The sequence below is a fragment of the Xiphophorus maculatus genome, chromosome 10 (genome assembly GCF_002775205.1).
Source record: "Xiphophorus maculatus strain JP 163 A chromosome 10, X_maculatus-5.0-male, whole genome shotgun sequence".
NCBI lineage: Eukaryota > Metazoa > Chordata > Actinopteri > Cyprinodontiformes > Poeciliidae > Xiphophorus > Xiphophorus maculatus.
In genome coordinates this window covers 12,151,880-12,169,622 of record NC_036452.1, presented here as the reverse complement: position 1 = coordinate 12,169,622, position 17,743 = coordinate 12,151,880, and the positions used below count along the sequence as shown (strand labels likewise).

General features: G+C 38.1%; 1 protein-coding gene across 9 annotated transcripts in view; it reads left to right on the top strand.

Annotated features, from left to right (window-relative positions):
• LOC102234746 (SRC kinase signaling inhibitor 1) overlaps window positions 1-17,743 on the top strand; it is a 94,137-nt gene that overhangs the window by 26,527 nt on the left and 49,867 nt on the right. For 7 of the 9 annotated variants that reach the window (XM_023341346.1, XM_023341344.1, XM_023341347.1 and 4 more), the window contains one exon: window positions 9,174-9,481. In XM_023341346.1, coding sequence (XP_023197114.1) covers window positions 9,174-9,481 — 308 coding nt within the window. Of the gene's footprint in view, window positions 1-9,173; window positions 9,482-12,540; window positions 13,003-13,070; window positions 13,221-17,743 lie in introns of those variants that run through there. The other 2 variants (XM_023341352.1, XM_023341351.1) reach the window with 2 other exon arrangements.

Sequence of the window (17,743 nt, the reverse complement as noted above, 5' to 3'; positions counted from 1 at the left end):
GGTTATCAGTTGGTTGGCTTGCTCTTACTGCCGCCATAAATTCATAAGATTGCTTTTTTTGTTGTTGTTTTCTTTTTTAACGACATGAAATGTTTGAATGCATATAAGTGCTGGAAAACAAGCAATGCACAAAGCAGTCAAATGATTTACAAAGGCTTTCTGTGAATGTTAAGAGTCATGGCAGTGTTTAATAACTGTTGGAAATGAAGGTTCCAGTTTTGCGGGAAATATGGGCTGTAAATGCAGCTGCAGGCGGCAGGTTGAGCTACATAAACTCCGCCGTGGGTGATCTCAAGATAAACAGCAGGAAGAAGATTTATGAGCCGTCGTTATTCCATAACTCATTCAACCTTGTATTAATGCTGAACCTTAGTATTTAAATTATTTTGGTTTTAAAGATGGTGCTCACAACACTTTGATGTTCTCGTTCCATTTCTGTTAGAGGGTTTCTTCCTTCTCGTGAAGAGTTTATTGCCGTCAAAGCATGTGGAACTCAAAGAAACTAAACACTAGTTTAGCGCAGAAAACAGTTGGATAGAAAGTCATAAGACTTCAATAGGAGGCATGTATGTTTAAAATAAAATATGTGTCTTCTGCTACTAACGGTTACCTGCAAATTAGATACTGCTGCCAGTTTCACTCTGTTCTAGGTCATCAGCAACTTGAAGTGGAGTTAAGTTACAGCACAGAAAACATCAGGATGTGTAAAACTGTCCAGCAAGATGTACAAAAGGCCTTTCTGGAGAAATGCGCTACACAATCATTTGGCTAACCCTGACAAGTTGCTTAGTATGATTGCATCTACACATAGCTAGGTGAATGCTTTTGGACAGTGACCTTTAGGAGGAAGAGCGGTAAAGAAGCTGTCTGTGTGAGAAAAACATCAAGGATGAACTAAATTCTACACAAAGTAGAAGCCTTAGTCTATAATTGCTGCAAAGTTACTGCAATAGGATCATAGAGAAAACATGGTTATTGACAAAGGCGCCTGCAGTTGAAATTGACTCTTTGAGTTAATATCTTGTTTTTTAGTGTACAACGGAAACATGTCTACCAAAGTCCAACAACGCTGAAAACAAAATGTTTTGCCTAAACTGTGCACTGAATTAGAAGGCAGCCAGTTTTGCTACATATAAAATCTTAATGAAAATTAGTCTAATTAGTTTTACTAAGAATACATTCCTTGGTCAACAGGTTTAATATTTTCCACAAAGGGAAAATGTCAGTTGTGTGAGCAATCATCCCTGAACCAGAGTTGTTTTAAGAAGGTAAATTACAGCAGGTATTGCGGCAGAACAGAGCGTCTGTCTGCCTCACACACTCTCAATTCCACCCACTGAAACACACACACACACACACACCCACACACACACACACACACACACACACACACACACACACACACACACACACGCACACACACACACACACACACACACACCCTCTGAAGAAGTTTGCTCAAGGCGTCACATAAATTATAGTGACAGGGCCCGGTCTGGATGTTCCTGCAGTCTCTGCAAGTTCCCTTCGTTTTTATAGCCTTACCATGGATACACATTGGCATGCTGCTGTGCTGCCATCAGAAAACTTACATCTGTGACCGACTGAGACACTATTTGAAATACCAAAAACATTGTTGTCAGGGTGAATGCACAGACAGGAAGGTTTCCCTGTTTGAATGAAAATCATTAATTACTGCAGCAATTTTAAGCTCAAGGCAGGTGAAAGATATGCCATTGGGAACTTTCCCAGTGACGGCTAAATGTTTGATAAATATGCTTTGGTTTGTATATTCTCGTGGAAAAAGGTCAAACATGCAGTGATGTGGAGTTTTGTTGTGCAGCACAGAGCAGTAAAATGTGCTAAGTGCAAGCTAATCAACTTTAAGGTCCTGCTTCAGTGGATCTCTGCTGCTCAGCGGGCAAAAGGAGAACACTTAGGGGAGAGATCAATAATGTGTGGAGACTGTGTTGGTCAAAGCCCTGCAGGTCATGTAATTCAGTTTGTTTGTAGTGCACAGTATGCACATTATGTGTCTGTTTACCTCTAAATTTCACTTGGACAGAAAGTTGTCTGGATATTTTCCTAATGTGGGTGAAAATCCATTAGACAATCCCTAATTGGATTCAGTCCATTTAGTTTTAGTCACTGGAGTTTAATGTAACTTAACTTAATTTTTTACCTGCTTATTTGTGTGTGTGCATGTGTAGATGTGTAAAATTATGACTGTTGTTGCGCAACACCCCCCCCGCCCCTCTTCTGTTTCTACTCTCTCATTCTCGTACTTCCTCTTCTGAGAGGGGAGATGTGCTACCAGCTCTCCTTCTAACGGGTTAATTGAGTTTCCTAAATCTGCTGGGATTTACCCTGTCCAGAACTGAAGTAAACTCTGTTTAAGCTGGTTTCGAGAAACGATTCGCCTGGTTATCTGACGGCCTACATCCAGGTGTCCCACCCTTCTTCCCCCTGTGAATTAGCCAGACTGAGCAGCCTACAGCCAACTAGTTTCACAGAGCACACCTGTTAACGGTCGCTCGTTCTCTATTTTACAACTTGCATTTGTTATTGAACCAGGTAGGTTTTAGTAACTCGGGCGAGTCCCAAGGATGTTGTTTTACATTTGGGCTACCAGCAACCTATAAAACATTTTCCACCTCTTCCTCTCCAGAATCAAACATCACAGCTATTTTACAACCATCAAAGAACTTTAAGGTGACTCATTAACTGAATGTCCACAACATCTTTTAGACTTTCTTTATGCTAAATATTTTATTAGTAAGGCAGTTTTGCAAGGGTCAGTACAGCTTAATTCAGTAGCAGAAATAATCAAATAAGTAAAATCAGTCATCTAGTCTATCTTTCCCTACTGCTGACACTGAGAACTAAAAAAGGGAACCTTTGAGAGAGACGGACGGAGTTTGGCGTTTCGAACCCCAGACCTGGCTTGATGATGATGAAGATGTTGCAGCAGGAGGAAGATGTTGATCGGCGAAGGCAGGGATCTCTGTAGGTCTGATGAGCTTCTTCTCCGCATGGATGGTGAGGTCACACAGGACTTGCAGGAAGGAAGGTATCAGTTCTTCTTCTTTGCCTTTGTTGTTCGTCTTTGTCTTCATCTTTGTCTTTGGGGTCTGAACCCAGCCGATGAGAGAAGTGCGATTTGAAGCCACAGGTTGTGGGGCTGACGGGTTGGTCTCCATGAGCGGGACAGTCTTCGGCTCTGTGGCCCCGGCTCTTCTTCAGCTGCAGAGTTCTTTGTCCATCTCGATTTTGGCTCGAAGCTGCCCGGAGGATCCAACGAACGGTTCCTCTTTTGCACCCACCTTTTATAGGGTTTATCCACCTTTTGGTGCGTTTTCATTGGCTGACTGCTCAGACAGATGATCTCATATCCATCACTGTCTTACAGACATTATGTCCTAATGTCTGTGCTAATGTCTCGGGGTTGCTCAACCTCCTGTGTCTGTTGCCTTTCACCTTTTCTCTAAATAAGGCGTTGATCATCTCTGCTCTCCTGTTAGTTCCCCTTTTTCCCTTCCTTTCACCTTTCACCTACTCTCTACCTCCAACATATCAGTGATGTTTAATTGCAGTTACACCTTTTTACACCATTTCAAGTTTAATGTCAAAATCACATTTATATCACATTTATTTTCTTTAGCTTCTCTGATTTAGCATTCATTTATAATTTTATAACCATAACTTATATTACATTTATTTTCTTCAGCTTCTCTGATTTATCATTCATTTATGATTTTATAACCATAACTTATTAATTATACTTATTATAATCCTAATGTGAGTTATTACAGATGTTTTTCTGAAAAGAAACCAAGAATAATCCATGATTCTAATTATTTGATGCCAAAGTTACAGTTACTTGTTTTTCTTGTAAGTGTTCCCACAAATGTACGTGTAAATATTATTACAAGTAAACCATTATTAATATAAGTATTTTACTTTGAATCTTATCAAATTACTCAAAATGTTTAGATTTCATTCTTTAAACTTTCATGCTTTAAAATAAGGAATAGTCTCAGCTATTTTTATAAATCTGCAGGCTGGAAACTTACTTCCTCTTTTTCCAGTAAACCTGCTTTTCCTGTTTAATGATTCTCTCTGACTGACTATGATTTCTTATGATTAGATAGAAAAAAGTAGAATTAAAGCAAAGTTTGCATGAGACAAAAACAACACACACAACCAGATTTATTTTATTGACACTTAAGTCTACTGTTGGGCCTTGATGTCACTTGAGTGATTCATTTTAAAGATAACTTTATTTATTATTACTGTTAAACTAACTTTATTGACACTTAAGTCTACTGTTGGGCCTTGATGTCACTTGAGTGATTCATTTTAAAGATAACTTTATTTATTATTACTGCTAAACTAAAATCTCCAGCATGGGGAAGTGGGATGAGCTCGGATTTTCTTGACATGACCTAAACCCATATAAAACATTTGTTGAAGAAATTTAATTCCAATTTGATTTTGATGCAGATCTTCTCATTTTCTTTAAAACCAGAATGTGACTTGGTTAGAGATTAATTATCAAATATAATTATTAATATTAACTTGTAAATTTAGTTCAGACCTTCAAAAAAATTAATTCATGTTCATAGTCCATCACTTAAATATTATGAACCAAGTTCACAGCTCCAACTAGTTCCTGTTTATTTATCAAATTTGGTCAAACTTTTCAAGTTTTTATGGCATTGCTCATGTCTACCATATATGTCTTTAACTAATTTTTCATATTTTTCCTCTTTCTTTTAATGTTTGAATTCCCAAAATCACTCTCCTTACTCAGATGTTTTAATACTTTCACAGAAAGAAAGCAACATGAGTCTTGAATTTTTTCTAGACAGTCGGGCACTTGGATTATGTTTGTAATTGTGATTGTTCATAGAACAATAAAAGTTAGTCTTCATCTTATATCTTTATGATGTTTTGGTAAATCATAAAGGCTGAGAAAATTCTCAAATCCATAATTGTAAGATTTAGACAAAATTATTCAGCTATGCGCTCCTGTTTGAAGAAATGGTTGGAAATTGGGTTTTTTGAGAAGACAGCACCATGGTAAAGTTTTATTGAGACTTGTTGGGTATTTTTACCTGTTCATATAAAGAACCACACAGAGAGTAGTATCACTTCAGCCTTTGCAAAGGGGGAGAGTCTCAGTGGTGCCTCAGGACAACTCCAACTTGTCCCCCTGCAGCAGCCTGGTTTTATTGAAAGCGGGGTGGGGGCTGGTCATAAAACAGAAACTTAAAGATAAGGAGTAGAGGGGTCTCTCTGAACTAGCTGAAACCGGTTTCTCCAAGAACAGCATGGTCCACCTCACCTTGTTTTCAGCTTGGAGTAGAGAGACAAACTTATTCATGAGATAACTATTTGCAAAACTCTGACAAGACTGGTGAGACAAACTTCATCAATAACTGGTCCACACACAGTTATTCAACATTTCCTGAATGCTTGCTGAGATGACCCAGCTATTCAATAATACCTTTGAGATTTACTAAAACAGTCAAAAAAATAAAATAAAATAAAAAATAAAAAACAAGCTTGCGTGAGACAAAATATTGATGGAGCAATTTGCTGTTCTTCATGCAGTAAGATGATCAATACCCCAGCAGAAAACTCTAATGATTCAATATGTAAAGGATTTCTATAGAAATATTATCCTGCTTCTGCTGGCCCTTCCATATTGCTCCTTGGAGAAGCGTTTTAACATGACATGAATCCAACCAGCCAACATGAATAAAACTACTTTCAGTGTAATGTGAGAAAAGACTGAGACGTCCCAGAGTTTAAATATCTAAAGATTTTTATATGCTGAAACTAGTCAGTTCACAGGGTCATTATTTCAGAAGTATTGTCTATTAGTTTGTTGGGCCATGTATTATGAGTCTTAAATCATATGGCTGGAAAAAAGGCATGGGCCAAAATGCCATCATGAATTTAACATAGTCTAGAAGTGCTATGTTTTTTATAGGATTTTACACACATTTCAAATTAAAACCAGATTTGACTTACTACAGATAACTGGTTAGTTTTTATTTATGGCATTTATTGGGATTTGTATACTGAAGTAGAACTATTAACACTGAATTTAACATCGGACTGGCAATATCACAAGATTATACCTTGCTGTTCTGACACATGAATAAAAAGCTATTAGCTCATTAATTAGTGGAGCCATTTACCAGACTAGCCAGCCTGCAGTCAGCTGCTTTATTGACCTGCTTCTCATGGAGGTAGTTTTTAATTATTTGCCTTTCAAAGAGTGATTGTGCTTCCCAGTTTCCATGCCATGACTGTCCATGTTTTTTGCTGTGAATAATTCACCAATGGTTGAAAGAACCTAATGGTTTGTTAGAGAAAACCATGGCATCCCTCCTCTGGCAGTGGGCAGTTGTAGTTGCTCTGGTTGTTTCTCTATAAAACTGTTTACCCTGGAACTGGAAACTGGACTATGCATGCTGCACAAAATATTAACTTGCATTCTCCATCACACCTTTGAGTGAAATATCAACATCATAAGGAATTTCTTCAACATGGTGTTTGTTAGGCTACTGTTTTTCAAGATGATTATAACATAAATCAAGCAGTTGGATGTGCTTTCTGTTCCCTTGATTTCCATGCATAGAGCATCTAGATTTTGGTGATTGGTTTGACACATTGCAGTATCTCCTACAATTTTTTTTTTTTACCAGAGCTTATAAAAGCTCACTAATTAAACAGCTAATATGAGCTTGTTAAGCTTGCAGTGTTTATGTAGGCCAGAATGACAAAAAGGGACCATTCCTGTACTTTAAAATTCAGACTAAATTCACCACATTTATAATATATTTGTGCTGTAACCGTGAACCGCTGTTTAAATCTGTGAAAGAGTAAAATCTCCTTGAAACTTTTAGCAGATTTGTTGTCCTTTTTAAACAAACTTCACTTCAGATTCCACACCTTGATTTTTTTCTTTTCTTTTTTTCAACCCCTTGCCTCATAATTACTCTAATAAGCTGACCTGAGAGTGATGGTCTGTTTTGTGCTGTGACACATTTGATAAAACGTTAGCCAATGAACTCCTGATTTGTCTAAGCATTTATGTTTTTAGCAATTGAAAATGACTTAGGTGACAAAAGCAAAAGCAGCTGAGAGAAATTTAATTAGGCATGTTTTTATTTTTGAGATTTGTTGCTGAAGTGTCGGGACATTGGGATCAAAAGAATAATCCCAATTGAAAGTCTTTCTGTTATGCTAGAAATATAATTTGATTATTTCTCACTTTAGCTAAACAAAGACTTGAAATCTCAAGGGATGAAATATTTTTACTTGTATAGTAATCATTGACTATGATTGAGAAAATAATGGTGTCACCAAATAATAAAATCTATTGCATTTAAACCATCTTTCAAACATTATTAATACACAAATTGGCTTCTATGACCTTTTAGGTGTGTGTATGTGTTGTAAAATGTTTCTTTTGCAAAATGTTTTCTGCACAGTACATCGTCAAGTATCGATTTTGCATAATGTTCTGCAGCAGAATGTTGTCCCGTGAAAATCCTACTGTATGTTGACTCCTGTCCTATTCAATCATCTTATTTTTGGTTTAATTTAACTCATGAAAACTGCAAATGTACTGTAACTGATCACCATCCTCAAGCGAGAGGTGCTTTATGTGTAACTGGTCACAAGAGGGCACTAAACTTCATTACCCCTGGAGACAGACATTCCCATTTCTGTCACTTCTCATTGAATGTCACACACAAGACTGTTCACATATAATAGGAGATTTTACTGCATGACTGTTTCGTCTTGCCTTGGGGTTCCCAGGACAGTTACAGTTGTAAAAACAGACAGATGTTCTCCTCATTTTCACGCGCTGCTAAAATGCCAGCAGTGTAGTTCCTCACTTCCACATGTCTGTTTTCTATCTAGATAAACCCACAACAGATCTATGCTCAAAGTTTTTATTTTATTTGATTTTAAAAAAATCCAAAAAATCAAATGAGTCCCTTGCAAAAAGGGACTCTTTTGTTTCTGTTAAAATATTTTTTTCATAAAAGCATTTATGAAAAAACATTTTCACACATTTTCATTTTTAAACATTTTCACATTTAACCTATTTTTTTCCTTCTGAGTTCTATTTATATTGACATATCATTTAAAAATTGCTTTCAATAATTATGTGAATGTTTGAAAGTATTTTGAAATAAACCTGCCCTAGTCAGCTTGATTGGACTCCATCTTGGCACTAATGAAACTAAACCATACAAAATGTTCTCTTTTTTTAGCTAGCTTGAACTTCAACCTGAAGATCATTGTCCTGCGAAAGCAATTGGCTGTTGATTGCTTTCAGGCGACTGTTTTTAGGAGATGTTCAAGAAGTTGGAAGCAGTCCTCTTATTTCATCCACTTTCTTCAATGCATTAACGCCACTTGCAGCAAAACAACCTTTGAGCATGATGCTGCCACCGGCTTCCTTCTTGATCTCCACCCTCTTAGACCATGATGATGTTAAATTAGCCCAAAGTGGGCGGTGAGCAACTGCCAGCTGATGAACATCTTGAGTTTGTTAGAACAGAGGGAGATGTTTAAGTCACATAATTAGAACTTGAATCAAATTTAGTTTTGAAACAGAACAATACTCCCAAGTGTATGTCAGAAAAGGTTTTGCAAAGCCATTAAGGTTTTGAATGTCTCTGACCTGGATCCTATTTGGAAATGTGTTGAATATGCCTCACAGCAGACTCCATTCTAAGAAATGGACTAATTTAAATAAACTTGGCATGAAGATTGATCAATTAGTCAGAATTATGCCAGAAGCTTGCTGATGGCTACGAAAAAATGTCAAGTTGAAATGTAACTTGTTAAAATGATTGAGCAGACATTAGCAGGGGTTCTTTCCTATCATTAATCATTGTCATTAATGACATTCATGCCTACGATCAGTTTATGTAAATTTATGATCAGCACTACATATCTATCAGCTTACATCTGACTTCTTTACTGAAACATTTTTTTTTCTTAGTTCAATAAAGTTGAAAGACTGAAGCTTGATCTGTGAATTTAAGTTTAATTTTATTTAAAGTAATTGCAGTTTACCAGCCTCAAGTTCGCTTCACAAACGTTCCTTTCTATGTTTTTGAATTTCTCCCCGTCTGCAGGTCGAGAGAAGAGAAAGGATTCCATGATCTCTGCAGGTGATGCCGAGTTCCCACGAGATTACCACACCCTGGCTGCCAGGGGCGGCCGTGGGGCACGGCGGTTCCAGGACAACAGCAATGGCGGGTTCACGTCTTCCTCGCTGGACCGCCGGCACAACTCTGTGGCTGCAAAGAGCTTGGAGGCCCTGAACAGCATGCACAAGGCGGACATCGAACGGCAGCGAGATGCCCTGATGGACCTCCAGAAGAACAAGTACACAAACAGTCCGGGCAGCTTGTCACAAGGCTCCGCTGCTGCTGGCCGACAGGTATCTTCACAAACCCACAAAATAATTAAGAAATCAATGTTTCTGCAACTTAGCCAGGAATATTTTCTTGGTAAATCCTGTTTGTGTAGTGGTGTGTTTTTATAGCCTCTTTATATTTTCAATTGATGCAGCTTCTTTTGGATTTCAGGAATCCAAATCACCACATCTTGAATCCAGCTTTAAGAAAAAGCAAGGAAAAAATGCAATGCATACAGAGGATTATAAAGCTGAAATAAGGACAGTTTCTGCTGCAGATTGTAAGCTCTTTGTGAGTGTAAACAAGTTCATCTCATCAGTTACTCAGGAAGTTGCATTACAACAAGAGTTTTTGTCTTTCTGTTTTTTGAGTCCCTGACTTGGAACCCACTTATAAAAGCAAACTGTATCACAGGGTCATTTTGTGCCTTCTTTATCTTGAGATAAGTGGATTTATAGTTGTACAATTGGGTCTAACTAGGTGTAATGACACAAAACCTCACAGTGGTTTAAATAATCTGTGTTTTGGGGGATTTATGTTGCCATTTGAGAAGTAGAAATCTTTTAAAATGAAGCATTTTTACGCCCCCTCCATCCTCCTGCCAAAAAAAACAACAAAAAAACAAAAACTGAACCCGTTAGTTAGATGTCAAGCTCAGCATGGTGTTGGTTCATTAACTTTGAATCATGTAGAATATAATACCAGACCAAGAGCTGTGTAACCATATTTCTAGAATGTTTTAAAAAGTGGCAACAAATTAGATTTTGCAATTCAGAATGCATAGGAACCCTGCATAAAATGAACCCAAAATACCGACGACGTCGTTGGAAAAGTGGTGGGAAGTTGTTTTGGAGCACTTTAAAAAGTTCAAACAGTTTATTTTGTGATTGGATTTTCCTTAAGGACTTCTAGCTATGTTCTGGTGAGATGCCTGCTGTTTAGGAGGGGGACTCCCTCCAAAGTTAGGGAGCTAACTTTGGACTATCAACTGAACAATAAAAATGAAACCACCAACTTTGCAGGGAGGGTAAAAGGACACACGCACAATAAACAAGGAGCAGAAGCAGAGCAGGCTGGGTATTGAAGGAGCCTGTTAACAATGTTTGCTTTGCCTCAATACCAACATACCTTTAAATAAGTTCCCCCTATTCCTCGCTCAGTTTCTACAGTTTAATTGAAGCCTTATCAATTTACTCTTTTTAGTTTGTTACTCTGGTGATGCAATATGAATGAAAACAAAACAATTGCTTGTTCCATCTTTAAGGCAAAGACTCTTAGGTTTTGGATATATTATTGTTCACTGCCGGTCACATGATCACAGTACGTTTTCAGTATCTGCTTAAACTCAAAAGAAAAAAAGTTAAGGTTCCTGTGTGTGTACTCTGATGCAGCTTCATGTTCCACTTTCTTAAGCGGAACATCATAGTGTCACCTTAAGGGGGAATTGAGCTCTTTCTGAGTGCCTTCTGTTTCTACATGTGGACAATTTCTTTTGCTCCCCGTGAGAAGATGGCAGCACATCGGTGGGTCCTGGATACTTACATGAGCATATTAAGTGGTGAGATGCCTGTGGGCCTTGAGACAGAGATCATAGCACCTTTATGACCTGCTGGAAGGGTCACTAATGGCCTTTCTTTTTGTTTATTATCAGAGAGAGTGAGCAATAAAAAAGGGGAAACAGATCCCAGAGATGTGGAGAGAAAACATCTTGAGGTGAAATTAAATTCTCTGCCCCTTCACATCTTTATTTTCTTGGCATCTTTTACTCTTGAGTCATCCATCATCAGCTGCTCTGACTTTATCTCTCAAACAGAACTGCCTGACTCAGCTATTTTATGTTTGCCTTAAAGGACTCTTTAGCAGTTGTTTCAGGAAAATGGGCCCATTTCTTTCTATAGACACAAACTTAACCCCCCGAACATTGTTCCTGTATTTTTTTTATTGGCACAGTGTACAATCTATAGACGATAAACTGTTTCTGACAGTTGTTGCCTCCTTGTTAAATATGTGGTGGGTACGGCTTTGGGCTATAACCTGGATGACTGACACAGCAAGCTTTTTCATTTAGTTCAAAAGCAAAGTTGCAGTGCTTTTGTTTCTGTAACACTTCACAAGATTATTGGAGATGGATCATTTTTCTGTTCCTCTTTGCACAATCTAGACCAATGGTAATCTAGATTGTGCAATTCATCATTGGAAAACTTGATGAATTTTCCAATGTAAATTCATCAAGTTGAAAAAATTACAAGGTCATTCTTCATTCTTAATTTATCTCATTAAATGAAAGAACATATAACCTTTTAGACCGCTTAGGTTTCTTTTTTTGGTCCACTACAGAACTGATTGTGGAAGGTTTGATGGGAAGTTTTGGACATTTAAAGGTAAAATTTTCCTTGAATTGTCTCACATTTTGAAATTACAATTTTCCAGTGACTGTCCCAGTAACCAGTTGCAAGTTTACTTCTTTAATGGTAGAGCAGAAAAGGGTTTTTTTCCAACTCATTACTCCTAGTCAGTTGATTTATAAATAGTCTTGCCGTTGTTATGGAAACTTGTTGACCCTAAGATGATGGTTGGTCAGTTAGTCATTATAGATGTTTAAAAATGGCTGATAAAGCCTTACATATTAGCTTGTTGTCAAAAATAAATGTTCTTTAGGATTAGAAAGCGGACACTTTATTCTCTAACAATCTAGAAATTGTTGAGGGGCCTATACCCTCAACTTACAGTTGCAAAATGTTAAAATGAAAAAAAAACGCTCTTTTCAACAAACAATCTTTTTTTTTCTAATTTTGACAATTTCTTTGAATCCCCCAAACTGATTAATTTTTCACGTCCACTTTGTTACTTTTAAACAGTTGGATACACTTTAATTTCCTAAACTTTTTCCTCTTAAAAAAACAAAATGTCTCAAGACCATTTTGAGGGAGTTGCATCTTTTCTGATGGATGTTTTTTATTCTGCTTTTGCATTAAAGAAACGGCTATGAAATACGTTTAGTTCTGCACCCTCGGTCATTCCTCCATCTCATCTTTTTCTCCCCACCCACTCTGAGCATTCCCCCGTGCAGCCTCTGCGCATCCGACATACACCATTTGTCTGATTTAAAATAAAGAGGTGAAAACAGGTGGAGTCTGCGGTTGTCATGGCAACCCCCTGCTTCCCATATAAGGAAACTGTGTGATATCATATGGCTGGCAACGAACATGCTGTACCGAGAGTGAGGAAGCCACCGCGAAGGACAGAGGAATCGGAGGCAGAGGAGGAGGAGGAGGGAAGGGCTTCTTCATCGTTTCTTTTAGGGACGGAGGGGAGATAGAGAGTGACGGACGGACGGGAGGAGGAGGGGTCGGGAGACATGCTCAGTGCCTCTTAGGCGCTACTACCGGAATCAGCGAGGGGGGACTGGCAGATCCTCTGGGCGCGGGAATACACTGAGCCGCAGTGGAGAAGAAGAAGGAAAAAAAAAAAGGAAATGGAGAGAGGGGAGGAAGAAGAGGGAGGCATGTGGAGCGTGAAGATGCAGAGTCACTAAGTGCAAACGGTAACTCTCTAACCTCCTCCTTCCATCCTTCAGGCGAGGCTTTCAACCAGGCTCTCTGTGACGGATGTGTTGCTGCATGATAGACGTGAATGTTTACCTGCCTCCTCTTTTATTTGGAGCTGAAGCTTGACCAGTGTGCACACACTCCATCGCCTCCTGGTGCTCAGCGTAATCTGCCTGTTTTCAGGGGAGGGTCCCGTTTCCTTCCATGCAGGCAGGTGAGGGTCAGGTGTGTCAGAGCTGCCGCAGTGATTTGTATGAAGTTGATTGCAAAAATGCTTGCGTGCACGTGTGTAAGCAAAAAAAAAAAAGGAAGCACGGCATGTGCGAGAGCACATGTGTGTTAGAGGCAAGGTGAAGTGTTGGTGAGGGAGGCTGGTGGGCACAAAGATGGCTACTTGACATGCAGGTCAGCCATGCACGTCTATCTGCCCAGCCCTTTCTCTCTACCTTTACTCCTGGATATCTCTATGATCGCTCTTAGGTTTCCACTCAAGAATCAGAAATTTTACAGGCGGTGATTGCTGAGTCAGTGTGTGAGGTTGGGGGTGTGAGGAATGTGCTTAATCTAGGTGAGACCAGTAGTTTTATATTCCAAAAAAATATCAGCTTGTTGGTGTGTTATATTGTCGGGCTGCCACTTTTTTTTTTGTCTTTTCAAATTCAGGTGAATAAACGAAGCGAGTGAGCGATTACGCAGTGCCCAGCCCTGTGTGACTGCTCAGATTTATATTAAGGATTATGACACAATGGGTGCTTGACTTCACAATGATCAGCTGTTTGTTTCTGTCGCAGTAATAGTGAGAACCTGGGAGAAGTCTGATAATATTAATGGCCGTTTTCTCAGTTGTCTGCTTGTAATTATGGAGCAACAGTGTGGAACTGCTTCAGAGCTGAAGGGATGAAGCCGCAGGATACTGAGATTTCTAGTTTTTATATTTCAAGAAATTATTCATGACAGGGTTAGACCTCCTTTCAAAATATGGCAATATAATTAAATTCAACCAAGAATGATTTCCTTGAATAAAATCGCTGCCTAGGAACATTTTGGGTACATTATTCATTCTCTCATCCCTGCAAAAAAACATTTTATTCTCATTCTAATGGTGAAATCAACCCTTTTAACATCTAAGATGCAATGATGCAGTGTGTAGCAGTCAGTGTTGGAATGAAGCAACTAATTAGAGACTTAACATAAAAACTACCTTCCAGTAACATGTACATTTTCTATCATCATAGACCTTGGGAGTTCCTGTTAAAGATTTTAGATGTACCGACCAGGTTTCTTCTAGCGGGTGCCAGTCTTGTTTTGCACAGTTGAAGGTTCATTGTTATTCTTTTAATTGTGTGAAAGAGGTGGCATTCTGCATGGTGTTAATCATCTTAATATTGGGGCGTAAAATGCGCAGAAAGCCTGCAGATTCTCCATTTTAGGCCCGAGAATCCTTTTATCAACATCAAAACGTTGTACGATATTCATTTGTTTATTTTGGGGAAAACCTCAATTTATGTTTTTTCAGCTGAGGATTTCAGACAGCTGTGTTGTGCTTCAACAGCGTTATCTGAGGAGATTCATTGTCTAAAGTTAAGCTCTGTGAAATGGTTTTACGTTCCACTGCCAGCTCCATTCCCATGAGAATAAGTTTGATTGGTATACAGGCATATTAATAGTTGATAAAAATCTATTTTATCCATTATGAAACTAGCTGCATAAAGGTATTAAATTGTGTAAATGTGGTGTTAAAGTGAAGAATTCAGATTCAGGTTGGTTTGGATAGCCTTATGCAAATGAATAAATTATATCATAATTTGGAAGCTATTTTATTTCAAAACAGAAGAAAACTGTCAGTGGCATATAAGTTTTCATAGCACAGAGTAAAAGACTCCATTCTTCTACTCAAAAATGCATCAAAGCGGTTTAATATTATGTCTGATCAGGCCTGAAACTTTGAAAATGTACTTGTTTTCTTTTTATGGCACATCAAGGAGCCTATTTTGATTCATCACAACTTAATAAGCAGCTCTTAAATGTCTAATTAAAAACTCATGAAAGCAAATTTTGCTGAGTCATCAGCTCAGTGCACAACCAACATCAGACGGTAATGAAAACTTAGTCTTTCAGGATTCCTTCAAAGTTTGGTAAAGTTTTTTATTCCTTAGAATTTTTCATTATGTACATGTGAATTATTCATTTTTACATGAATATGAAATGTCTGAATTTATGAAAAATAGTCTTTTTACACAGTCAATGTATAGATGACCTGCCTTTTGTGGGTTTTTTCCCCATTCCATTGATTATTCTACTTACTGACAGAAAACACAAGTAAATGCTCATCTACTCTAGAATATGTATAAAATAACCAGTTTGCTGATTTTGACCACTAACTACTCTTAAGGCAGTGGCAACCGTGAATTGGGTAAATTTCTGCAAACAATATACATACATCGTATATAATAAAATCTAATAGAAATTTGACAAGTTCACAAGCATTTCACAAGTGTTGTAGATTTTGAAACAAAGCTGATGTTCTAAGTTTTTCCACATGGCACAGAAATGGCCCTTTACTCCAAAATCAGATGTCCACTTCATATTGTTTCATCACTTGAGAAGCAAACTGATAATAAACAGCGACTAGTTAAATGCTTTGTTCATAAATGTCCAGAATGTTTCAAACACTGATGTAAAAATCTAAAAATCAGTCTGGACTTGGAAATGAAAAACGTGTAAGACCCCTTACACATCTTAAGAGTTTGCATACCAGTTTTCCCTTGGGATGTCAATAAAACGGAACTGTTTAATGTCGTAAAGTAGACTTTAAAACTGTAGACGAAAGCTCACCAAGGTCACTCATTCTTCAAATTAGAAATGCTTTCATTTTAAGTCAAACTATAAATATCAGATTAAAATCTTTTATTTAAAGCAGAGTAAGATCAGGTGGCATCAGCTCGGGTATGGCCTCTGCGTCCTGGTTTATGGGGCTGGAGAAGGGCCCAGAAGCCCCATAAAGCATATGAATCTGGGTCACTGTAGCCCACAGGCCTGTTGAGGTTACATCCTCTGTTCTAGTTCCTTCACCAACTCAATCAGCAAAATGTGTGAAATTTTAATCTTAGATTTCAGGTGAGAAAACAAAACCTGCTGGGGATTCTGGCTGCTCCCAGAACAGCTGTTCAAACATACAGTTGGGGACTTCAGGCTGAATTTGAAAAGGAATATGTTTTTTTAAAATTTGAACAGAATTTATTGAAGAAATGTTTTCAGCTTTATCAAATGTTTGGTGTGTTCACGTTTTTACTTGATTTATTTATTCATTTTTGTTTGTACTATAGCGTCAGGTGTTCCTCCTGAAGTCATGAATACTTAATGCTGTGTACAGGAATGTGGAGGAATCCTCTATCTCCTTTACCAAGCTCAATGTCTGTGCTTAAAGCTGCAGCTAAAATCCTCTGAAATGGTGTGTTGTGACAGATATTTGTAGATTTTCTGACTTGTTTGTTTGAGATTCTGCAAACAAAGATCATACAGGATGAGTGAAGCTTGCAAATGTAACACAATCAACAGTATGTTTGCTTGGAATTGAAGTGAGAGAAAACTAGAACTTGTGTATTCCTTGAAAATGATTTAAATATTGTGCTGCAGGATGTTGTAAAATGTGTTTCTATAATTATCTCCTTGGTGTTTTGAAGAGTTGCTTGTTCCTTTGAGTTTTTTGTTTCATTGGATGCGCATGAGAACGTTGGGAATCTCTGTTCAGATATTTTTTTTCCCACATTCTTTAAACTTTCTATTCAAATCAGACTCTGATAATGACTGACAGAGATGACACTCCCTAAGATGCTGAAGATACCAGAGTAGTTGAAATACCAGAAAATGGTGATTTTTCTTTTTTTTTCTTTTGAAAGGGAATAAAATGTAGATTTTTCCTCCATACCCATCCATGACTGTGCTCCTCCTCATTGCACCAACAGAATTTAAGGAGAATACCACTGTGGAAGGGCTGACGATAATGATAATAGGATAATGATTCTTTAGCACGGACAGCGGTTGACAGTATTGCACAATGGACAGTCTGTGCCTCAAAAAAGCCCAAAGGACTTATAATTGGTTTCAGGAAGATGCAGAATGTCCATGCCCCACTGCACATCAATGCGAAGAGGATGAACAGTGTGTCTAGCTTCAGATTTGTGGGCACACATATCTCAGGGGATCTGACATGGACAACAAACAAAACAGTGTTGGCTGTGAAGGAACATCAGCAGCCGTATATCCTCAGAATGCCCAGAACAGTAAATCTGCCACATTCTCCCTTGAAGACATTTTACTGCTGCTTTGTTTAAAGCATCCTCACATAGCAGCTTGATATTGAATACAACTCTGCAGGAGATGAAACATTTCTAAAGATGCTTGAACATCAACTACCAGCTTCTGTCTGGACATTCTCTAGCTTTGTGCTACTTTCTTTTAAAGTCTTGGTCTTGTCTCTGTCTCAAATGCATTTTCATTCAGTCCCATCTCTGTCTTGGATATGATGGACAAAGAATTTGTTTCTCAAAATCTGTCAAGATCACAGTTGCAAAATGTTTTCCTGTGGTTAAAAAAAACACAAAAAAAACTTTAAAATGTTGGTGCTGCCACCTGTGCCCCTGCATGCTATGGACAGGGTGATGAGAGGATAGAGAAAATCAGTCACTTCAGTTCAATTGAACAGAACAGATATTCTGTATGCACAACCAGAAAGAA